At 38.6% G+C, this 25,439-nt stretch overlaps 1 protein-coding gene across 2 annotated transcripts; it reads left to right on the forward strand.

The window, feature by feature from the left end:
- The first annotated feature begins 885 nt into the window (after positions 1–885).
- On the forward strand, positions 886–22,876 carry LOC144044634 (solute carrier family 12 member 9-like). 2 transcript variants are annotated; one of them, XM_077559163.1, is made up of 14 exons: positions 886–1,252; positions 1,912–2,046; positions 2,832–2,969; positions 3,048–3,160; positions 4,051–4,252; positions 4,396–4,503; positions 5,042–5,153; positions 8,927–9,084; positions 11,611–11,693; positions 13,541–13,665; positions 13,905–14,097; positions 15,053–15,227; positions 15,360–15,506; positions 22,554–22,876. In XM_077559163.1, the coding sequence occupies exons 1-14, from the start codon at positions 1,027–1,029 to the stop codon at positions 22,580–22,582; spliced, it is 1,944 nt and encodes a 647-aa protein (XP_077415289.1). In that variant the 5' UTR covers positions 886–1,026; the 3' UTR covers positions 22,583–22,876. The 2 variants fall into 2 exon arrangements, with proteins under 2 accessions (XP_077415289.1, XP_077415288.1); XM_077559162.1 differs by lacking the exon at positions 22,554–22,876 and adding an exon at positions 16,353–17,550.
- Positions 22,877–25,439: the final 2,563 nt, after the last annotated feature.

The raw sequence follows: 25,439 nt of genomic DNA on the forward strand, positions 1-25,439 counted from the left end.
CCATTAGGTGGATTGGACTGTATCATATTTCATCTGATTTTGGATTAGAAAAGCCGGTTTGGACTGGTTGCAGTACATCATTTATAAGAAAAGAAAGAAAGAAATATTGATGCAATACCATACCATCCACACATTTATTTTTCATGGCACTGACTAAGGTTGCAGGGGAGCTGGAGGCTATCTCACCTGACTTTTCTTGAGAGAAGCCGGATACACCCTGGATTGGTCGCCATCCAATCGCAGAGCACATATAGATAGACACGTGTTTTCAATTAACGTAGCATGCATGTTTTTAGATCGTTTGAGGGTTTAGTGGTCCCCTCGCCTGACTTCAGTGTAGGTTCAGCTTCTTGCACTCAATGATGGTTGGCGTGAATGACTGCCTGTCTCTATGTGTGCCGTGTGACTGACTGGCGACCAGACCACGGTGCAGTCAGCTTTTTCACTAAATCAGCTGGAAATGGTTCTCGCGGGACCCTAATGAAGACAATATACAAAATGGACAGTTTGATGCTATTTTTGGAGGGTTCAAGGAAGCCAGAGATTTCAACTCTGAACCACCAGACTGTAAGGCAAAGATGCAACCACTAGTGCTCAATCATACTGGTTGCTTGATCCGGTTAATTTGTTGTGTTTCCACTAACAAGATAGTCACTCAGTTTAAAAATGACTGGGCATTTAATAATGGATTCTTAGTGGTTGTAGTTTGTGGTATTTAAACTGTATAATATAGGCAACTGAGACATTTTCCTTGTTAGCTACTAACAAAATATTAGAAACACTCATGTTCGTATAATGAAGCTTAACACAAAACTAATACAAAAAAATAGAAATAAAAATAATCCATTAAAAGGAAGCTACGTCACATTTCCGGCCTCATTAGCATTAGCACACCTTGCCCACCTGCTGCTGTCGAGGTCATCAATTTTGGTTTGCGAGATTAGCAGCACAATTCCACCATATCGGAGAAATTAAAATTTACCCACTATGTTGTTGTAGTCAATAGAGGGACAATTAACCGTTGGAATGTCCGAAAAGGCTCCGCTTCTCAACTATCGACTCACTACTAGCACAGGCGGCGTCGGCGGCTCGGAGTCGAAGAATGAGCCCGTAAACCGGACGCCTGATGGCGAAGCCCGAGGCCGGCGTCGGTCAGCCACCACCAAAAGTGAACGAAAACTCGGCGTCCTTTTCGGAGTTGTTATTCCGACGTTGCTGTCTATGTTTAGCGTCGTCGTGTTCCTCCGTATTGGTGAGTAAACAAAACAAGACAATAACAAAGAGGCTAAAAAACTACTGGATTAAAAAAATAATAAAAATCAGCAATGTCTTGTCGGGTACTATTTAACATATATGGAGTTTGGGGGGCAGATGGTCGGTCAAACCAATTTGAGTCAACATATTTTTTTTCTTTCTTTTTTATTAATTGTCATCCGTCTTTTTATTTTGTTTGTTTGATGCCTAGTGGTGGTATTTAATACGTTTTGTCCAAAGTAATTATGCCTTCTGTTGTTTCCTGTGGAGTAATTAAAGCCAGATGATAAATTACACTTGACAGATGTGATTTATGGTCTCAACAAAATTAATCAATTGCCCCTGTAGAGCTAATGATTTTACACTAATTAGTCTGAAATGATGGCAGGATGGAAATAATTTGTGGAACAAAAATAGATAAATAAACCATCTAACAACATTACAATGAACCCTTGCTATTAGTGGGGGTTTCTGGGGGAATACTAAGCTTTATCTTGGGCATTTGCTGTAATTAGCATCTCCTTTTTCTGCGTCACCTTGAGAGGTTTACCACCCTGATTACTCCAGCGTCAACCCCACAAGGAAGCTTTACTGCTTGTTGGACCGCTACCTCTGCTGCTATTCACTGTACAGTCAAAACAGTTTATTTGTCTGCAGGATTTGTTGTGGGTCAAGCAGGGCTGTACCAAGCAATCGCAATGTTCTTGGTGGCCTACATCATTATCACAATGACAGTCTTTTCCGTCTGCGCCATCTCAACTAATGGAGCCTTGGATGCGGGGGGTGCCTACTGTATCCTTCAGTTGATCTGCATTTCGAGGGTAACTGTAACATATAGTGGGTGCTGCTGATGATTGTCAGGCTTTGCTCTCTATTCAGGAGTTTAAGTCTCCTTGTTGACATATAATGCATATATTTTCAGAGAGAGTCATAAAGGTCTCTGTCAGATTACATCAATAACTGGGTGTCAATTTTGTCTATTGCCTTTTGAGACACTGCTCACACCCCACCCCCTTGTTCTACAAATCTTTTATTGTCATGACTGGGGACGAGCCCTGCAACTAGGTGAGTGGCAACTCAAACCACCCAGAGTCTGAAGAGAAAAGTATTTTCATTCAGCCGCCAAATTACACCCGTGCACAACAGCAGACACATTGACAAACTAAAACTTCTTCCCCAACTTTTTTGAACATTCTATTATGTGCAGAGTATAGAAGATAATGATACCGCTGTTGGCTAACGCTCTGCTTACCCTTAGGCTTTGAAATTATAGTGTCTCCCTGTATTTCGGTGGCTTGGAAATGGCAGAAATTCGCCGAGCCTAGTTACCAAGTATTGGACAAGAAACTTTAATAGCTTTTTAACCCATTTAGCTTTACACTGACAACATTTTGAGTGGTTTGCACACACATACATTTTCGTAAATGGACACCTAACAAAATACTTACTAGGTTGTTTAATTTCACCCTTGATGGCTGGACATGCACGCCAGAGACACAGCTATTTATATACAACCACTTTAAACAACCAATTTTCCAAAGTATGCCCCCATACAGTTCTTTAATGATGGCCTTCAGACATGATCAGTCGAGCCCTGGGTCCAGAGTTTGGTGGCAGCATTGGAATCATGTTTTTCTTTGCCAACGTGTGTGGCAGTGCGCTATACATTTTAGGTCTGGTTGAAGCGATCATGTCTGCCTTTGGCATCCCAGAAGGTTGCTTGTCATAATATCACATTCAGGGGGCATATCAATGTTTGGCTCTGCTAACCCATCGTTTAATATTCGTTCCAGCTTCAGAGGCTGTGAGGGTTATTGGAGCCGTCCATCGGGTGCTGCCTTCAGGATACTGGTGGTCTTTGCTTTACAGCACTGTGCTGCTTTTAATTTGTTTTATTGTTTGCTTGGTGAGAGACAACAACATGCCATGTAATTTCATTCAGTCACTTAAGTAGAATCTTGAAGGTTAACTGCAATCCAGTGGGATGCTGGCTGACTGGAATAATTTGCATTGCAAAACAATTTTTTACATTGGAAACAAAGAAAATTGTAATATTAAAACGTTTATCACTGTTTCATGATAACTTTTTAACAAACTTAAAGGGGAAGTCAACCTTAAACATTTCTTCACCATATGTGACCTCACTAGTCTAAACATGACATTCTGATTAATATTACCTTTGTGGAATAGGACTTATGCAGCAAAATACAGCCGTTTTGACCCATTTCAGGGGGTGGCCATTTTGCCACTTGCTGTCGACTGAAGATGACAACACAGTTGCTGGTAACGGGTAACGACCAATCACAGATCGCCCATTTTCTGAAGCTGAGTTGTGATTATTTGTTACCTGAGCAACTGTGATGTAATTTTCACTCAACAGCAAGTGACAAAATGGCCGCCCTCTGATATTGATGCTTAACTCTAATCCCACTAACGCAATATTAACAAGAATACCGTATTTAGACTAGTGGGGGCTGCATAGAACATATTATTGTCAATAATTTTTGGTGGAAGGTGGGAATGGGGGTGGTCGACTTCATGCAGTTGTGGAATAAGTTAACCACTGTGTTGACTTCATGCTTGATGTACTTTTTAATTTCATTAACCCTCCGGTTATATTGCGGCTGGTCAAAGCGAAGTTGGAAAATCTAAGAAAAATGAAAATGGGGATAAAAACATCTCCTGCTTTCAATTGTTATTATGATTATTATATTTATTGATTGTTTAATTGATCATTATGTCATAACTGTACTATGTTGAACTTGCCTCTCAGGCCAAGCTGCTTGTGATTTGCAGGTAGGCGCCCACATCTACGCCAAAGCCACTTTTGTCATCTTCCTCATTGTCACAACTGTCCTAGCATCCATCTTCTGCAGCTTCTTCTCTGTGGAGCCCAGGATGATCACACTTCCAGATTCCTCCTTTATGAACGGTTCCAGCCACACCACTGCCAACTACACTGGCCTCCGACTCCACACCTTGGAGGGCAACCTTTGGGGTATGTCCCTGCAACGTTGTCATAATGTTGAATGTAATACTTTGCAGTGATATGCAAAAATGACTTCAAAGCCTGTCCAGGACTGTTATTTGTTTTATAGTACCAACACAACTGGACGAGTGGTGTCTCCTATTTTCTTACAGCTAGTTACACAGTCGACTACACCACTGGAGCCATGATGAATTTTGCCACGGTATTTGCGGTCATGTTCAACGGTTGCACCGGAATCATGGCTGGATCAAACATGTCTGGTAAGGCGTGTCATTAAACTACCAAAGAAAAAGTAAATAGAAATTAGTTTTTACCTTTTTTGATTTTGTAGTAATTAACAGTTGAGCATGGGTTGGTTTTACTGAAAACACCTGTTATTGACCAAAAGTGACCTTTTTGTGAAAAGAAACTTGTCAAGCAGAACTTATGTTTTGCTTTTGTGACGCCTCAAACCACAAAGCAACAAAAAAAAAAAAAAAAAGACAGACACGAATTTTGATTCCAAAATCAAAATGTATTTACCCATATATAACTATGACTAATGTGACTTACTCACCACGTGGACCCTTCCTACCGCTGTGTATATTTACGTACTCAATTTTGAGTGCTCAAGGTGCCTAAACCCTGTCTGACTTTCGACATACAGTACTGGCATTAAATCCTCTGCTTTTGTAACATATAAATGAGCGCCATGTCTTTGGCAATGTTTAACATGATAAACTTGCTGATTGCTCGCCTAGACCTGGTGCCAATAAAAAGAGGTTTGATTGCAACAACTTCTGTTTTTTTTGTCACCAGGTGACTTGAAGAACCCAAGTTATTCTATCCCCAGAGGAACCTTGACGGCAGTTTTTACAACATTTGTCACATACAACCTGTTAAGTCTGCTGGCTGCATCGTCTTGTGAACGGTTAGTATATGACTATCAGGATATCTATGCTAAAATCAGGAGTCCTATTCTGAGTCTGAAGACCGTAGTCAAGGGAAAAGAGTGCCAAAGGGTGTCTTAAGGTCCATTTCAAACAGATTTAACCATAACAAGGGATGAAACTCAACTCTTCCCCAGGAGAGAGCCAAGAGTGTTGAGGCGACTGTGAGTCACAAGTCCTTCTTCCTTTTTTGACGTCTTTGACATTTTAACTCGAGACATGAAACAAATCACGTCCATAAATCCTTCACTTTGAAAACATCAACACAAAGGTAGTTCAGAAGTATCTCTAAGAAATTGTCTGCGTCATTTGTATGCAAAGTCGTGGATACACTGATTGCCAACGGTGACTGCTACTAGATGATGAGATGAAGCTGTATGAAAATTGGATATCAAGATAATGGTGAAAAGGGGAAATTAAATGCTTTCATCCAAAGCATTTCAACAAGTTTTTGTTTGAATACTAGCAAATGTAAAAGCAACAACCCTGCACACTTTTTTTCATGTTAGAAAAAAACCCCAGCAACATCCTAAATGAAATGCCATGTTATGGCAAGACCATTCCAAATTTAAACCTGGTAGTCTTAATATATAATTATTTTTATTTATTTATTTTATCACGGTTAGTAAACAGTTTCATCTATAAATAGGAAATCAATTCAGGCCATTTCTACTGTAAGGGGGCTGACTTCTAAGGAGCCCATTTGGCAATTCAATTGAGCTTTTGTTTCACAATGGGCAAAATACATCTTATTCTTCTTGTGAGGAAACTGCAATATTCAAGCATGTACACTCGTATTAATCATATATAGAAAATCATCAAGAAAGGAAGTAGAAACAAAAAAAATCCCAGTGCTGATTGCTGAAGAGAGAGTAAGATTATAAAGTTATACTTGTGCTAATAGTCAAGAATTCTACATTCACATTAGAACAATGATTTTTGGGAAATCATTTATCCACTGGGTATCAGTATTATATGATTCTCCCAAAGCTACAGTTACTACTAACGGGATTATATCTAAGAGCTTTATTTTACAGAGAGGCACAAGACAGGGATGCCCACTATCCCCTTTATTATTTGCAATATTTATCGAGCCACTTGCAATAGCCATACGCCAGGAAAGAAGGATTCAAGGAATTCACTCTGGGGTAACAGAACATAAAATTAATCTATATGCCGATGATATTTTACTTTATTTAGAAAACCCGGCGATTTCGTTAGGGGAAGTATTTAACTTAATAACTAAATTCTCACAGTTGTCAGATTATTCTATTAACTGGACAAAATCAACACTTCTACCTATTACAGAAAATTCATGGAACCCTGCAAGCCAGGACCCACATTACTCATTTCCTATAGGTAATTTAAAATACTTAGGCATAAAAATCTCACCTAAATTAACTGATTTAATTCATTTAAACTTTTCTCCACTTCTGGATAACATTCATAGTGACTTGGAACGCTGGAATAATCTTCCTATTTCTTTAATAGGACGAATAGCCACCATTAAAATGAAAGTTTTACCTAAAATAAACTATTTTTTCTCAATGATTCCATTTAAACCTACGGCTAAATGGTTCCAGTTGTTGGACTCAGCCGTTACAAAATTTTACTGGGGGAAAAAAAAAAAAAGCAAAGATTAGTCTATCTACTCTTCAGAAAAGTAAATCCAAAGGTGGTTTAGAGGCACCAAATTTTATGTACTACTATATAGCTAACCAGCTACAATATATCGTTCTATGGGCACAACCCAACAGAGATACTAACTGTTGGCTGGAACTAGAACAGAAGGATTGTAATAACCTCAGACTTATAGATTTACTCTTTATTACAACATCGATTAAGCGACATAATTGTTTTAAAAACCCAATGATTTCCGCCACCCTGACTGCTTGGTGGAAGGCATTAGAAATTACAAAAGCCCAAGTGGAGCCCTGTGGGCTTTCTCCCCTATGGCATAACCCTGACTTTCGAATTAACAACCAAACGTTTTATTTAGGTGTGTGGGAGCAGAAAGGAATCACACATCTTCACCATCTCTTCTCAGATAATATGTTTATATCATATACATCTTTGCTCCAAAAATACAAAATAACAAACGGAAATTTTTTACATTATCTGCAAGTTAAAAATATGATAAAGAAACAAATTCCAACACTTCAGGGTACGCTCCAACCGCCTGGCTTAGCTAAAGATATTACCAAGCTTTCTCCGACAACAACAAAAAAACTTTCAAAAATATATAAGTTACTTTCATATGCGGATAAAATGTCTTTACCCATCTTAAAATGGGAGACAGACTTGTCTATAGCTCCGGAATCTGACTTTTGGATTCAAGTTTGTGAAAATGCATTTAAAATGACAAAACACACAAATTTACAATTTATCCAATACAAAATTATCCATAGAACATACATTACTCAATATATGATGAAGAAAATGGGGCTCTCCGACTCCGACATTTGTCTCCAGTGTTTACAAAACACTACAGACACTTATTTTCATGCTTTATGGTTATGCACTCCGGTTATGTATTTCTGGACTAAAGTCTTAGAAAAACTTTCCGCTATCTTGGACTATAGGATACCTTTATCTCCAAACTTGTGTTTGCTAGGTGACCTAACAACAACTGACCTACCACATAAACAATTTCAATCTACACTTGTAGCCCTTACTATCGCTAAAAAAACAATTCTTGTTAACTGGAAAAATAAACAAACTCTGAATATCGACCAATGGTCTAACCTCCTCATAAATCACATTTTAATGGAAAAAATATCGGCCTCAAATAAAAAACAAATATCAAAATTCATAGAAATATGGTCTACGTATATAGAATATTTTAACCTAATTCTGGTTATTTAATTCTGCCTGTTAGCGAGAGCCACTACATCGTGATAACTTACATTGATGTCTCTGCATTTGGCAGTTTGTAACTAATGGTTGTGTTTTTATAGTCAGGAACCCAGTTGCTGCCAACAGGATCGAGCAGATTCACCTCCAATGGGCACTAAGGGCTAATATTCGGATTCACTGCATGCCAGGGGACTAACTCTACAGGTGCTGTCCCCCCTGGCTGGGCCTGGGCGGGTCTGCCCCTCTGTTGGCTGCTGGGTGGCGGCTGCGTCTTGGTCGTTCCCTGGGTCTCGTGGGGGGTGCTGTGTTGCGGGGCTCTCCCTGGTGTCCGGGGCGGCGCCGCCCCGGCGCGGTCCGTCGCTCTGGGTCCGGCGACGCGGGTCGGGGCCTGTGGGCCGCCGGGGTGCCCCGTGGTTCCCTCTCCCCTCCCCCTTGCTCCCCCTTGCTTCCTCTCCCTCTTCACTTCTCCCCGCCCGTCCTCCGCCTCCCTGTCCCTTCTCCCTCGTCGCCCTTCCTCCTCCTCTCCCCCTCTCTCTGCGGCCCTGCCGCTGCCTCCTGCCCTTCCTGTCGTCTCCTTCCCCCGTCCCCTCCTCCTCCCCTGTCCGCCCTCCTCCCCCTCCCCTAGGCCGGGGGTTCCATCCGTGGCCCGGGTCTCGGCACTCCGGGGGCCGGGGGAGTGGGCGGGATTGGTGTTGTGCCCGCCCCGCTCCGGTGGGCCTCCGGGCACTTCGGGCGGGCCCCGGTATCCGGGGGGCGAGCCCCGCCGGGGTCCCGGTGGGGTGGGTGGGGTTTTGGTGGGCGGGTGCGCCTCTTTGCCTTTTTGTTGTTGTATATTTGTGTATATACATAATTATTTGTCCTTAATTTCACACTGAGAATTCTATCCATCCATCTTTAGTCCCATTCTGCAAAGAGACTACAGTTTCCTTGGGACCATCAATGTTTGGCCTCCTCTGGTCACTGTTGGTATCTACTCCTCGGCCATGTCCGCCGCCATGAGCAACCTCATCGGAGCCTCCAGAGTCCTGTATGCGCTATCTAAAGACAACCTGTTTGGTAAGACAGCCATTGTTTGGGTCCTAGGTCAGTAGCTCTCAAACTAGGGTGTCCTTGAGCTGGAACTTGAGGGTCTGCAAAATACTGGGCAATCATCGTATCGTTTATAAATATGTATACATAAATATGGGGACCAGAATAAAATGTTAGTCATTTCCCTAATTTAGCTTTGGGGTAATCAAAAGCCCTGGTTTGATTGTGATATATCACATAAACAATATTAAGTTAAAAAAAACAAACAAACATTTTTTTTGGAATTCATATTAAAATATGACTTCCCTTGTTAAACTTTTTTTTGTGCATAATATGACTTTTGGGGAAAATACAGCTTTTTTCTTATGATTGACTTTTCAACTTTACATGTTTTCCTCTCAAAAAAAATGTGACTTGTAAACAGGGATTTTGGGTGCCAGTACAGCTGCAACATGGAAAAAGTCAAAATGTAAAATTTGTACTTTCTTTCCTTAAATAGGCAACTTTTTTAATTCTAGTGGTAGTTTGTCTGTTCGTGCGACTTGTACTCGGGGTGACTAAGCTGGACTGGCATCCAAAATCCCCGTTCCCTTATTGTGTTGGCTTTCTATTTGGCAGTTTGTAAATACTTTTGGTGCATTACCGTCAGTGGCTAGCAGGTGGCGGTAATACACCAGAAGTATTTTCCAACCTCCAAATGAAAGTGTAAGAATAAATGGAAGTAGTGGTAGTAGTCATGGCAACGAATGTGTGATCCATCGCTAGTTTAGCATACGTGTGCCTTGAGGATTTACAGCACCAAAAATTGAACGTATTCACTGCCGTCAACATGGGGTGCTTTCACAAATTCACTCTGACGCCGTCACACTGTAGTGGGCTCCAGCACTCATTGTTTGGGACACTGAATGACCAAACAGCACATTTGAAGAACACTCTGAGTTTCCAGACGGTCGGAGTGATGCAATGTACGCTCAGAATGTATTTCTGAATGCATTCATGATTAGAGAACACAATGTTTGTATGAGAGTCTGAGCGTTACTGTTGTTGGTCTGGGTTTTTATCAAATACATTTCCCCCAACAATGTGACATACTATACTCCAGAGCGGTTTGTATTTTTTCTTCCTTATTGCATGATTAATTATTTGACTTGTGTTTTGTATTTTTTCTTCTTTTTTTTGACTTGTGTTTATTTTTTCTTCTTTGTTACATGATTCATTTTTGGACTTGAATTTTGGGGGTGCTTGGCCCCCAAAATTATTATAGTATAGAGTATATAGGTATATTTTTACTGTGTTCTTTTTAACAAGCTAGGAAATTATATAGTATGTATATAAACCTTAGAGTTTAAAAGTAATATTTAAACAGCAAAAATACAGTACATCCCCATTTGATTAGAAAACTGTTTGATCCACCTAAGCCCTCCGCTCCCTCCCAATCCCGCTGTTGCGACGTGTACAAGCAGAGCACTCCTCTAGCGGTTCATCCCTAGTGTGTCTGTCTAGTCGAGTGAAATTGTAAGTGCCTTACTTCCACCAGCATATGGGAAAGGTTTATTACTCTACCGACATATTATTCTCATTACTAGTCTGCTTCTTTTTTTTTTTTTGTTCTTGTAGTCATGCTACTTGATAGGTAGGTAGTTAGCTGAAGTTTCCAGCAAAGCTAGGAGATGTTGCAGGTGGTCAGACTGAAGGTGTATGCCCCTCACTGTCATTTTTGAGTGGAATGAAGGAAACAAGTGTTAATATTAATGTCTCTGTTGTGTTGCTATTGGCTATCTTAACTCATGTGTGTGGCGTGCTTGCATGTGTGTATCTGCAAAGAAAGAAAGTCTTCTCATGGACACAAGATTGTTTTTCAGCAAACAAAACCTCCATTTTGAAGTGTATTTTTTATTTATATATTTGTATTAAAGACAAGATGTAAAAACGCGGGGACAAACTAAAGTCAATTTGTTTTGTAAAAAATGCTCTTTGTAGCAACCAAGCACAGTTAGTCTTTATAGCACGCCTAAACCTCTGATCCTAAAATTTGCCTCTGGTCCTCAGAAAAAAATCTTGCCCAGAAGGGCTCACTTGCACTCAAAATGTTTGAGAAACATTGTCCTAGATTTTCCGTAAGATTTGGTACCGCATGCAAGTGGAAGCAAAATGTTATTTTGACACGAGTTGATTCATCCTCTGGCAGTTTTGAGAAGTGTGAAAGGATCAAATGACCCGTTGATAGTTGAGGCGTTGCTCAATGCGACGGTTCCATCCCAGCCGACCCCTGTGTAAAACAGTCAGCATTTTAATAGCTGGCCATCTGTGGGAAATGGACCCGAGTTATTAATTTGTGTTGTTTTCCTGATAGTGCCGTGTTCATTTGGAATGCGTCATTTGACAACAGATGGCTGGCGGTGTTGACTTTCTCTGCAGACACAAATCCCATCACCATGTGTTTTGTTTAACCACCACCGCGGGATGACTCAGTTGTTTGTCTCATTGACAACCAAATGAGCAGGCAACAGACAGCCGTTCTTTTTGACTGTGCTTTTTAAAACATGACTACAGGTGGTGTCCTGGCTCTGGCGAGGAAGACGTCCCGCAGTGGCAACCCCTGGGCCTCAGTGCTTGTCTCTTGGTTGCTTGTACAGGTAAACAGTTTTGTTTCTGGCAACAATGCTACTCTTCCCTTTGTGGGTTTACAGCATATAGATATAATAGTTTTTGTTTTTCTTCTTAATTGCATGATGATTTTTTTGACTTGTGCAATTACACTATAGAGAAATTTAGTTAGAAAAATATGTCAATTATATATCCAGATTTCATATTTTTTCCCACAAATTTATTGGTCAGTCCCCACATGGTTTGCTGTTAATGATACAGTATTTAACCGTTTTTTTTTTTTTATGCTGTTTTTCCCCTGAAAAATATTGGTTTTGGAGGAATCTGCCTAACAGCGACCAAAGACACTTGTGCCTTGAGATAACAGTTGAACTCCTCCTCAGACCTTGTAAGTCAAAACAGTCTCACAAGCTCAAGTCATCTTTCCCTATTGAAATACACGACTCGGAAAAAGTTAGGGATATTTGGCTTTTAGGGGAAATCTATGGAAAATGAAAGTTCACGCTATGGTGATATCATTTCATGAAAGTAGGACATTTAAGTGGAAGGATGCACTGGTGATTTCATCATCTCAAACAATTAATTGGAAGAAAAGTTAACAATGCTGGGTAAACCACAACTAAAAATGCCAACGTCTCAATAACTTGTAGGAAGTACAGGGCCACTTGCTTTCGTGTTGGAGCTCGAGCCGGAGGGGATAACAAGTCTTTTTAAGCACAAAGCGATTCAGTTATGAAGCCAATATGCTGCCGTTCAACGCACGTCCCATATCGTTTTTTGCCGTTAAGCTCCTCGTTAGAGAACAGCAACATATGCAAAAAGTACTGAAACATTTAACAGTTGGACATGTGCATTCAAAAGCTTTGAGAAAGTCACATTAACTTCACCTGTAAAGGTTTGAATGCATTTTAGGCTCGTCCTGAAATTTCACACAAAAGCCAAATATCCCTAACTTTTTGTGAGTAGTATAAGTGAGAATGCCATTAATCCATTCCAGACTCTCCAAAAAAAGACAATATTTTGTAAAAATTTTTCAATAGGAAAAGTTTTTAAAAAAGTATACAGTAATTACATAATTCAATAGCCTTTAAAGATATTAATTTTACTTTTTTTTTTTTTTTCTTCAATGCACATTGTGCTGCTCCTTCTGGTGTCCTTACCTTGGCCACCAGGTGGGGCTATAATACAGACACAAAGACTTTCACAACTGACTCAGTAAACTGCAGTATTAGACAATCTTCACACAGGATAAAGAATATATGCCTGTGATTATTGCTCTATTGTCTGTGTACATGTTGCTCCACCATTTGTGCTGTAGCACAGCAACATAACCATCTATGGTGCATTTAGCCAAACAGACTGCTGTAATGCAAAGCTGTTTGAAACGCATAACGTGTAATTCTTTGTTTGAAGTTACATTTTTGAAAGTAAATTTCAACTGGTAATGCAGGCATTAAATGGCTTGAAGCTATTGGGGGGCGGGGTGTCACTCCATAACAAACGCAAAGTAAAATCCAGCCAAACGATGACTTGTAACTTAAAGCTCTTCGGCTCACTGGTATCCACTCACAGTATTAAAAGTAACACTAAAATCAGGATGAGATTCAAGTAATAATGTGAATAAATTATGAAACTGTCATCGCTGACACATCGTTTGACTCGTGACTTGTCCATGAGTAGCATGCTTGTCTTTTTCTTATTCACAATGGAGCAGTGTTCTTGCCTAAATTCATTGCAATTGTATAATGTTGCCGTGTAAACAAATACGATTTCTGACCCATTATTCTAATGTGTTTTAGCATGTACATCTGTCCACCTTCATCACAAAAGTAATGAATGAAGTGTCAGGTGAATAAGGTGCTTTGTTTGCCACTAGCTGGTGCTGTTTGCTGGGAAATTGAACACCATTGCTGGAATTGTGACCGTCTTCTTCTTGTTGGTCTATGCCACTGTCAACCTGGCCTGTTTGGCTTTAGAGTGGGCGTCTGCGCCAAACTTTAGGTAAGGTGCAGGACTAAGCACTGACTTGATGTAGTCGACACTCTTCCGAATGATTATTTACCGTTGTGTTTCTGTACATTTTTACATTTTCCTTTAAATGGGCGAATTGATAAAACTCTTGAAACTGGAAAACAAAAATCCTATGTGTGTAAATAATTTGGAATACAGAGTAGTCTTTCTACTTTTTTTTTCACATTGGATGTTGAAAATGTCTCTCTTTTTTTGTTGTATGCATTAAGGCCCTCCTTCCGTTGTTTCACGTGGCACACCTGCACCCTGGGCATTTTTGGCTGCCTGGTTATGATGTTCCTGATCAATGCCATCTATGCTTTTGCCAGCATAGCATTTATGCTGCTGCTCCTGATGCTCATTCATTATCTCGGCCCCATCAGTAACTGGGGCTACATTAGCCAGGCTCTCATCTTCCACCAGGTACACAAACTCTATTTTGAATCATCAGGTTTATTTGATTCACATTTAATTTGAGTCTAACTCTGGACACACACACACACACACAATTCACATCAATCCCATTGAAAAGTTGTTTGAAAAGTAATAAGTCATTTATAAAATGCTAAGAAATTTAAATATGCATATGTAAATGTAATACTATTACACTACTATCTACCATCATGGCCTGAACCAGGCATTGCCTCATAGTCATATTTAAAATTAAAATAGCCTTCACATTTACCTTTTTTTTCCTGTGAAGAAAGAAAAAAAATCTTAAATTCGTCAAAACCTGTTCCATTTGATAAATCACCGCCCTCTTAAAAAAAATATATATATATATATATATATATATATATATATATATATATATATAATAATTATTATTATTTTTCAAAAAAAATTTTTTTTGCAGAAATCATCTCATTATGCAAATGGTTACTTTTTTGTGTTTCCTGAAGAATCTGAAAAAATGACTTGGACAATTATTTTTAAAAAGGCGTCAAAATGTTGTAAATGCTAACCTGGTACGCTTAATACATGTAAAAAATAAAATACTTAAAGTTGCATATGATAATATACTGGTACCACATAAATTAACACCCTTATATTTTCTTAATGCTCGCCAAAAATTAACATATTTGTATTGGTGTACAATATTGTAGTTTGTAGAATTGTAAATTGTAAAATTGAGATTACTTACAAAAGAAAATCAGACATTCATTTAAAAAAAAAGGTTTGTTTGTTTGTAAAAATGTATTATTTAGTTTAGATGAATGGAAACAATACTTTTTAAAGTCTGGTTTATTTTGTTTTCAAGTTAGTTTTTTTTATTTGAAAAAAAAAGGTATTTTTATCAACCCTGTCATTATCAGGACACCAAGATGCATGATTGACTGTCATTTCTAGCCTTTACTCACCACTTGTTCTTGCTCAGGTCCGCAAGTACCTCTTAATGCTGGATGTGCGCAAGGACCACGTCAAGTTCTGGAGGCCTCAGGTGCTGCTAATGGTGGCCAACCCTCGTAGTTGTGTGGGCTTGCTGACTTTCATTAATGACCTCAAGAAGAGTGGCCTCTACGTACTGGGTCATGTCAAACTGGGATTGCTAGGTATTGTTTTCAACGTTTTTATTGGCGCTCTTGCTGCATTTCAGTGATGCCTTCTTCACCATATTCACATTTACACACATGGATTGAACCTGGGGATGCAATCATCATTTGACTTTGTGTCCATTTCTGTAGATGAGAGGCCGTCTGATCCTTTGCAGAGCTATTACGACTCCTGGCTGTCTTTGGTGGACCATTTGAACATTAAAGCCTTTGTTAACCTCACCTTGGCCGAATCTGTTCGACGTGGAGTTCAGAACCTTCTTTTCATCTCAGGCTTTGGTGGGTACATGTTTTTGTTGTAGAGTAATCCTCTGCTATTCACGAGGGAAACGGCCTTAGCCTGCCATAAATTGCACACACAAAAAAACTTGAGTAATTGATGCCCCCGAAAATGTTCATACATATTTGCCTATATTACTTCTTTAAATTGTAAATATATCACAAACATTGCTTTTAATGATGACATATTAAAACAAACTGCACTAGCAAAAACATTCACATTCTCCTCCCTGCTATAAAAGCTCAAATTCATACATCATAATTTTTTGACACCAGTTACTATGTTCCTATTGGCCTGGGCTGTGGTGCCATCTTGTAGGGAGATGAAGGAAGCGGAAACAAATACACAAATCGGCAAGGTTGTGTTAAAAAAAAAAAAGCCCCAAAATTATTTTACCCGTGTTTAACTGTACAGTACTGTCCCAGTACTCATTTTTTTTCCTTCTTTTTTTTTTTAAGGGTATAAGAAGCTAACCCTGCTCTGAATAGCAAACATCCATGAGTAATTAATTTAATTGCATCTAGATGCCACAAAATGGCAGTAAAGAACTACTTTTCTATTGACTGGGCTATCACCTGACTAAATGAAGCTCCTGTCCTCATTTCAACATAGTTCCTTGGCATCTAAAATCTACAAAAAGGCTCCAAAGCAATACTTTGATATTAGACACGGCTTTAGGTTAGCCTTTTAGTGAATAATGGAAGATGGGTTCCACAAACAAAATCTGCAGATAGGCAAATTCACGTATGCCTGAGCAGTGACTATGCGGGGGGTTCACTATTTTACTTTTCATGACCTGAAACGCACCTCTTTTGGACTAAAACTTTCTTAAAAAAATTTCTTAGGCGGGATGAGGCCAAACACTCTTGTCTTGGGTTTCTATGATGACTGCCCCCCTGAAGACTACCTCAAAGGCAAAATGTTACCTCCAGACAACAGCTTGGATGCAGTGCCTGTAAACAAAGACCCAGGAGAACCACTGTTCCCTTTTTTCCCTGATGTACGTGACACAGATAAACCCAAAGACATCAAAGAAGAGGAGTATGTGTCAATTATTACAGACGCTGTAAAAATGGGCAAGAATGTGACCCTGGCTCGATACTTCAGCCAGTTCAACAGGAAAGAGGTTTTAGGTTCGGGGAAAAAGACAAAGACTAACAAAGGCACGGCGGGCCTGTTTGTTGACATTTGGCCGCTGAATTTGCTGCGACCGGACAGCTGCAGCTATGTGGACGTATGCGCCCTGTTTTTGCTTCAGCTGGCCTGCGTACTTCATGAAACTCGGGCCTGGAGCCAGGCCAGGTTGCGCCTTTTCCTATGCGTGGAGGCCGGCGGAGGTCTGCGGGAGGAAGAGGCGGCCAAGCTGCGACTGATGCTCAGGGAGCTCCGGATGTCGGCGCAAGTGCAGACAGTGGCTTGGGACCAGGTGGTGGAGCTACACTGGCAAAGACGAGGAAGGGATCAAGATGAGGAGCAGGGTGAGGAAGTGGACGATGGACGTCAAGAAGCATTTCCCAGCAATGCAGCACAGCTGACAGATGAGTACATCAGCGCTGTCAACATTCTTATCCGAAGGCATGGCGCACCCCAGCCGGCTGTGCGCTTCCTGTATTTACCGCACCCGCCCGCCGATACAAGCCGCTACTCGGCCTACCTGCATCAAGTGGACCTGCTGAGTCAGGATTTGGGTCCCACGTTGCTCGTCCACGGAGTCACACCAGTTGTCACTACGGACATCTAGAACACCCATTCAGTTATTAACATTTGGAGCAAAATCAACATTTGCTTGAATATTGATTCTTCATCACTGCTATTTGACATTTTTGTCAAATTGCCCCTCACTAACTTATCAAGACACTTCGGAGGGTTTATGAAGAGATTATAAGATCACTTGGAGCTGTACTGTGAAACTACAATTGAATGTTTTTTGTGCTCACACTTGATTTACTCCCTATGTAATACTGTACGTACAATTTGCACATTGATATTGAATGACTTTTATCTACCTGTTAAAAGAATAATAAATAAAATTGTTACCTTGTTCTTTCCCTAGTCATTGAATGAGTAAGGCCTGCTGCTGATAGTTTCCCAGGTGCTCAAAAGTTTGTGAACCTCTTGAGCAATTTGGTTTTCTTTTCTTTCTTTTTTTTACTACCATGTGATGCATTTAGCATAATATAATAATAATTATATATATATATATATATATATATATATACATACATACACACACACACATATAATTAGGGGTGTGAATTGCCTAGTACCTTGCGATTTGATTCAATACAGATTAATCTTGATACAAATCTATAAGTCAATTATTGAGATTTATTTATTTTTATTTTTAACTAAGATTTAGAAAATACTAATCTGTAAACTTGTATACATACATGTATACTGTAAGATTTGTATGAAAAGGTATTTATCTGAAAATTCAGGCTTATAACTGAGCCACTGCATTTAACAAACAGGTTGGAATCTGTTTCATGTTTGAACAGCATTGAAAGAAAATCTTAAGGCTTAATGTTCCATTAATATTACGTTCTTCCATGCTTAAAATGTGAAACCTAACCCTAAGAAAGACATTTTGTTGAATATTTGCATCAAAAATTTATCTTTAAAAATTGATTTGGCTGCATATGAATCGATACGAAAATTGTATGCTGTAATATCGCGATATATTGCCAAATTGATTTTTTGTAACACACCTAATATATATATATATATATGTGTGTGTCTCTTGATCGCGTCCCGGTGTTGTGTCCTCGGTCCAACTCCAGGTAAAGCGCACACATTCAATCAAATAATAAACACTTAAATAGGCTTAACTGTCGTGTCCCGGCAGAGGGTAGTCAGTAACGACATGCTATTCATGTTTAAAATAGATTCAATAAAAAACATCAACTTTCCAACGGTTGAAATGGTCCAAATCAGCGTTAGACTCCATTAGTTTTCAATGACAAGTTGGTAGCGGGCTACCAGCCGGCCTACCCATAATGCACCGCGCTGCCGATATGCGCACTTGGCTTATTAACTTCACTGAATACGATTGACGCAGTTAGTCGTTTGGCGATAGGCACGTGGAAATTTCTCCCTTCTGATGTCCATCCGGCGCCATCCGCGGCATATGTCGTGCGGTGCGAGATCATTTGCATGCGCTCGTGCAGTGGAGGCTATGACACCTGCCTCCACAAAAGGGACAAACTCTGTGTGGGAGGGAGCCACAGATGGAGGCAGATCTGGCTCAAAGTAGGCCTGCTCTTAATTGATGCAGCATTGAGAGTGAAGCCACACCGGCCTGTGAGGATGACGCTATAAATGTCCACGAGTAGGCCAAACCGTGCCTACCCTTTGATTTTGGTGTTTGACATGATTGATTTTTCTGTGATTCAAAATTTGAGTTGCAAGTATTTAAATAATTGATTGCTTAAAAAAAAAGCTAAGTTGTCCACAGTCAGGCTTGGGGAGTAACGGAATAAATGTACCACCGTTACGTAATCAGATTGCAAAATAAATGTAACTGTATTCCATTACAGTTACAGGAAAAAACATGTAATCAGGTTACAAGTGCATTTATTTAAAATGGGGATTACTTTGAGGGATTACAATTATGATGAGAGAGAGAGACCGTTGCTACATGTCATGAGGTGAGGACGAACGAACTGACTAGTCGTGTCGTCCACACACGGGCAGTTTGAAAAAGATTCACGGACGGGAGGAGGAAATTGCCCCGCCTTAATTTCATCCAAGATGGCACCCAAATGAAGATTGTGATGTAGAAAATGGGTGGTCGGGTGATAACAAAAGAATTTGGAAAGATATTTACAAGCGACACATGCTATGACTGAGCACCTCAGGCTGGTTCCTGCAAAGTGTTAAGATGTAAGGTAGTGCCTCCATCTGTTCTGTAACGTCAGCTTCCGGGCGCCATATTTAGAATTGTTTGCTCACAGCCTCCATTGGCAAGCGTCCTCTCCTCGTGAGTAAGAGTTGAGCATCCTGTCGTCTGCCTGCCTTTCTTACCAGCCAATCCTGGCTTTGCACAAAACGTCATCAAAGCCATATGTTGTAATATGTGAGCCCTAGAACCCTTTTGCTAGCTTGAGAATAAAGATGGGTTTTAAGATGCATTTGGTTTTTTTAAATGGCGAGACCAGTTAGAGCCTTAAAAACAAATAACGGAGTTACATAATGTACTCCCTCTTATGTGCTCCACTTAAAAGTAAATACTAATGTGGTTTATTAATTTTGTTTAATGAGACATGTACATTATTGGCAAGACACAAGACCTGTGTCGGCCTCCCCTGTACACTTGATTTGACTTGACTTGACGATGACGAGTGATTCAATTTGAGTCATTTCGTCATCTTTTTTTCAACTGTGGATGGTTGTCTTTTCCTGGACATTGATATTTATGTTTCTGTGATATAAATACTTAACTTTGCATCACTGACACAGTTCATAATTGACTCATGTTGGTCAAAGTGGAGACTTCACTTATGTTCCTGAATTTCACACATGTGGACTGTGCAACAAGAAGGAATAAAAGTCTTCACCTCCTGTATGTCAAATGTCAACATAAAGGGAGTGCTTGTATATTTTAACTCATTCACTGCCATTGACGGCTATAGACGTCAAAAATCCATTTTAACTATTTCTATTAGTTTAACATTTTTTTTTCACTTTTAACAAGAGTATGAAAACCTAGATTTTTTTTTTATTATACATTTAGATTAATGCGATTAATTGTGAGTTAACTAGTGAAGTCATTTTAATCGCCTGACACCCCAAATTTTTTTTATAATCTTTTATATATATATATATATATATATATATATATATATATATATATATATATAAATAATCAAGTAATCATTTGGAGCCATTTTTTTTATGTAAAACTGTCCAAATCCTCTGATTTCAGCATATCAACTGTGACTGATTTCGGTAGTCCTTCATTTAAAAAAAAAAAAAAGATTATAAAAAAATTAGGGTCGTCAGGCAATTAAAAGTTTTAGTTGTAATTAATCGAATGACTTCACTAGTTAACGCATGATTAATCACAAATTTGATATCTGTTCTAAATGTACAATGAAAAAAATCTAGGTTTTCATACTCTTGTTAACAAAAGTGGAAAAAAATGTAAAACTTATAGAAATTGTTCAAATGGATTTTTGACGTCTATAGCCGTCAATGGCAGTGAATGAGTTAATGAGAAAATAATATTTATTTTTACTCGTTAAGTTTGATCTTATGTACAGCACTTTGTTACAGATGTTTTCTAAAGTGCACTAAAAATAAAGTTAAGCAAACCAACCACTTTTGGTTGCTGGATTTAGCATTTTCAGACTACCATAGTAACATTTCCCCTCATAAAGTACCTAGAAAGAAATGAAGCTACTTTAAAAACATGTTTGTAAACTATTGAATAGTGACTCAAATGTTAAAGTGCATGCATTTTCCCTCTAAATGTCACGTTAGGGTGGAGGACCCAAATGCAGGGAGGCAGGAGAACCACGGCAGGGACGCGCGTAATACTGAACACAATTTATTTAACAAAAACACTAACAGGGTATACTGGGTAAAACTCTAAATAAACAAAACCAAGAAAGTTCTGAAAAGACCAAAAATCAAAGTAACAGTGTGGTGACAGCGACAATGATCCGACAAAGAATGAACAAAACCAGGAAACTAAATACTGGCCAACTGACGAGACAACAAGACACACCTGGACAAGACACAAGTGGCTGGGGGGAGATGATTGGATGACACAAGGGAACAGGATGACGAGCACAGGTGCACACAAAACCAAACAAGCAAGACAGGACGCAAAACCAAAACAACGAACCTAAGCATGATATACACAAATCATAACACTAAATGTCATTTTTTTCCTCTGTCACACAGAAAGACAAAGCCTGTCTGCCAAAGTGCCAAATGTCGGCTACTTGATACGTTTAAATAGTTAAGAGCTTCACAAGCCAACAGTTGACAAACGTTAGTGACACCCTCAACTGGGCAAGGAAAAATTCAAAACAGCAGACCAACATCCCCTGAAAATTACATGGCAATACAGGTACAGTCCTCCAGTTTGTATATCAAACCCAGACTGGGAACTGATTTAATGTTTTCACCCTCATTTAAAAATGTGTATGTCTCATTTCAAATGTGTCTTAACAACATGTCCGCATCATGCCTTTTGATAAAATAGTAAAACACTCAATTTTTACAGCTGAAATTGGCCCATTTGAAAGGGTGGCCCTTTCTCATGTAATTGACCTCACTACATACTTTTAGGCTAATTGAGTACAGATATCATTACCATAACGACCGGGGGTGGAGCTAGGGAAAATTTCCCCACAAATAGCAAAAATCAGTGTACAATTTACGTCCATTATAAATGTATTGGAAAACCTTTTTTTGGGGGGTTGATTAATAAGCCCTTTCAATAATAATTTTTCACAAAATGTTTTATATATATATATATATATATATATATATATATATATATATATATATATATATATATATATATAAAGTGAGTTCATGTATTTTTTCCGAGGCTGACGGAAAATTCGTGCAATGTGCGCTCGCTGAAAGGTCGCCATCGACATGATGAAAATGATGATGATGATGATTGCCCAGCTCTGCCAAACACCTTACAGCAGTTCATCATGTTATGGGCGAGAAACTGTGTGAAGACTGTTACAAGGTCAATTAGGCCCACTGTGATGTCACAATTCAGCAAAATTCACAAGGACCAGCTCACCGACACATTTTCAGAAATAGGTAGATTACGAAAGGTTTACTTGCACTGGCACTCCAAAAACGTAAATATTTGTATACTAAAAAAAAAATTAAAAAATTAAAGTCCATTTTCCATTATGTTTCTCTTTCACCATTGTTATACAGAGAAGCTATTTTCAAGTTTTACTTGTTTTCAAAAAGAAATTCTACAGCTTTTTTTTCACTATGTTTGTCAAAAACGGCTCGTTAGTTTTCGCCACGAGTCGCTCCAATTCCTTATGTGGAAATGTGTTTGACAGACTCTCGTCCATCTGGAACCCTCAAATAGCTCCGGAGACAACAACGAGGCATGGCAGGAAACAGGAGAAATTGGAGAGGATGCATGTTTTCAAATGGATTTGTACTGGATGAGGCGGCATGGTGGCGTTGTGCTTAGCAGGTGTACGTATTTGAATCTCCTTTGGAACATCTGTGTGTGTGAAGTTTGCATCCAAAACTTTTATTGAAAATGTAAACCTGTCCACTGGTGTGAATGGGAGTGTGAATACTTGTTTTTTTATACATTATGTCCCCTGTGAAGAGCTGTACGATTTTGAAAAATAATCAAATTGTGTGTCCCCACCTCCCATTCAACATTTCAATTGTGATTTAATATATATATATATATTTTATTTTATTTTTTTTTTTTTAAAGGTCATCTTTCCATGCATTTTTTTTTAACAGACACAAATAATTTTTATGACAATAAAAAAAGATCAAATTCATTATAATGGTACATAAATGTTTTGGTCTTATATAATGAACTAGGTATTCATATGAAATATGTTTGGTTTATTCTAGGGGTGTCAAAATTAGTGCATTCATTTTGAGTTAATTTAAAGTTCCTCTAACGCTACTAATTTTTTAAACACACAATCAATGGTCGCCCCTTACTTGGAAAGCCTGTACAAGATGAATTCAAGTCGCAACGCAGCAGACACATCCAGGTCAATATTTAGCAATAATAAATTGAATAATAATGCATATATTTGTGGAGACTGGGGTGAAGTTGTATTTTACGATTTTAAAGTTACTTCATGTTAAAGGTTAAATAGGTCTTAATATGAAAAGAAAAATTCACCAATGTCTTACAAATGCAATTATGCCAACTAGTGGCAGAAAAATGAACTCAACACAAATCAATATCACACTCGTTTACAATACAGCACATGCTTTTAATTTGATTAATTTTGAAATTACTGTATCACTAAAAGATGCAGCCATATTTCTATTAATTGAACTTGTTCCACTTTTATGTTTACAAGAGTATGAAACTTAGAAAAAAATTATTGCACATTTTATTGTACATTTAGAACAGATACAAAATTTGAGATTAATCGCAAGTTAACTATTGAAGTCATGCGATTAATTATGATTAAAAATTGTAATCACCTGACACCCCTAGTTTATTTATCTACTTCAGGAATGGGCTACTTAATATGCTGGAGGGGGCCAAAATTTTTCATCAGTGATCCTGGGGGTTCACATGGGATCACTCACTTCCTTTTTTCTTTTTCTTTCCAGTGTATAGGACTCTTGCATAAAAATGACCATTCATGGGTGGCACAAAGTGCAAGAAGTCAATTTGGTCTTTTTTTCCCCATTTTTACACAAGAATCAACTCACTCAACATTTTTAAATATTATTGAGGTATTATGTTTGTCCTGCATTCCAAATTCCCAAACATTATTATTAGGCCAACTTATGTTACAGTATTGGGCAGTATAAGATCCAGTGTAAACGCAAATAAGACATGTCTACCATATAGTGCCTTTGACTGATTACAACTATAACTACAGTCGTCCCCTGCATATTCGCAGATTATTTTTTATCTCAATGTTTTTCTGATTTTGATTTTTCCAAGTATTTGCGGAGTAATTTCCACAATGTCCCACCTGTTCATCATGGGAAAGTATACTGAATATTTATCAATTTTTTTAATTATTATTATTTGGGGTTGTTTAATTCAAAATTCATTTTAAAGATATGTTTTTGTTTTGTGGTAATTATTCAGGGAAGAAAAGTTGTCTGTGTGAGACAGCAGATACTACAATCCAGTTTAATTGAAGATTTGAAATTGTCCATGTGTGTAAATGTGAGTGCTCGTGCTTGTTCATGTTCACTGGCTTGCAACCAGTCCGGGGTGTACCCCGTGTCTCTCGCCCAAAGTCACTCTAACGGAGCCAAGAGCTATAATGTATGATACATCATAATAGTTTAACACCTTATCCAATTACTCAGTCATGATTAATGAATATGAATGCAGTCGGAAGCTTGATTCACTTTGAGCAAATATTCATCTCAGTCTGTTTTCCTTTGTTGGGGAATCATATTACCAGATGAATGCAAATTGGATCAAAATGAGCTTTGATTATGCCAATTAACGCTGACTTAATGTATGCTATTTCTGCTTGTAGCAGATGGAAAGGAGATAACGTGTTGCGAAAGTCATCATTCACCCTCATTTCTGTATCGGTACTAGGGATAGACAGATAATCGGCCGGGCCAATTATCGGTGCCGATATTTAGCATTTTGACGAATATCGACATCGGCCTTTTTTGAAGAATCATACGGCCGATAATATATCAATTTAAAAATGTGTCAACTTCAGGAAACTATTTATTTCAATTTTCAGTTAACGTTATAGGAGATGCTGCTGACCCTGGGAACTCTGCACCTTCTGTTTTTGTTTGAAATTATAACTAAGATGAGTCAAATTTTAATACTGAAAAACATTTTGAAATTTTGGAAAACTTTATTTACTGTACAAAACAATAGCGAGCTATTTACTTGTTTAAGTTTTTATTTAACTTTCAAAGGCATGCTACTGCCCTTGGGAGATCCCTGAAATTTTTGTTAGATTTTTAAAATATAGATGTCTATTGACTAAGATTTTTTATTTTTTTTTAACGCCAATATTTTTACGAATCCTAAAAGTTGCTCAATAAACACATGCTTAAAAATTTTACAAATTTAAGAGCTGGAGGTTGTATATATATATATTTTTTTTTTTATGCCAATATTTTCCTTTTTAGTGAAAATTAATATCAGCTCTAAATATCAGTTATCGCCTTGACTATTAATAATCGGTATCGGTATCTGCCCTGAAATAACCGTATCAGTCTATCTCTAATCAGTACTAATG

This window comes from Vanacampus margaritifer, chromosome 2 (assembly GCF_051991255.1).
Source record: "Vanacampus margaritifer isolate UIUO_Vmar chromosome 2, RoL_Vmar_1.0, whole genome shotgun sequence".
In the NCBI taxonomy this organism is placed as follows: Eukaryota; Metazoa; Chordata; class Actinopteri; order Syngnathiformes; family Syngnathidae; genus Vanacampus; species Vanacampus margaritifer.

Coding starts and splice junctions, on each gene's coding strand:
- LOC144044634 (XM_077559162.1), top strand. CDS start 1,027: ATGTCCGAAAAGGCTCCGCTTCTCAACTATCGACTCACTACTAGCACA. Junction 1,253..1,911: donor CGTCGTGTTCCTCCGTATTG/GTGAGTAAACAA, acceptor ATTTGTCTGCAG/GATTTGTTGTGGGTCAAGCA. Junction 4,253..4,395: donor CTTGGAGGGCAACCTTTGGG/GTATGTCCCTGC, acceptor ATTTTCTTACAG/CTAGTTACACAGTCGACTAC.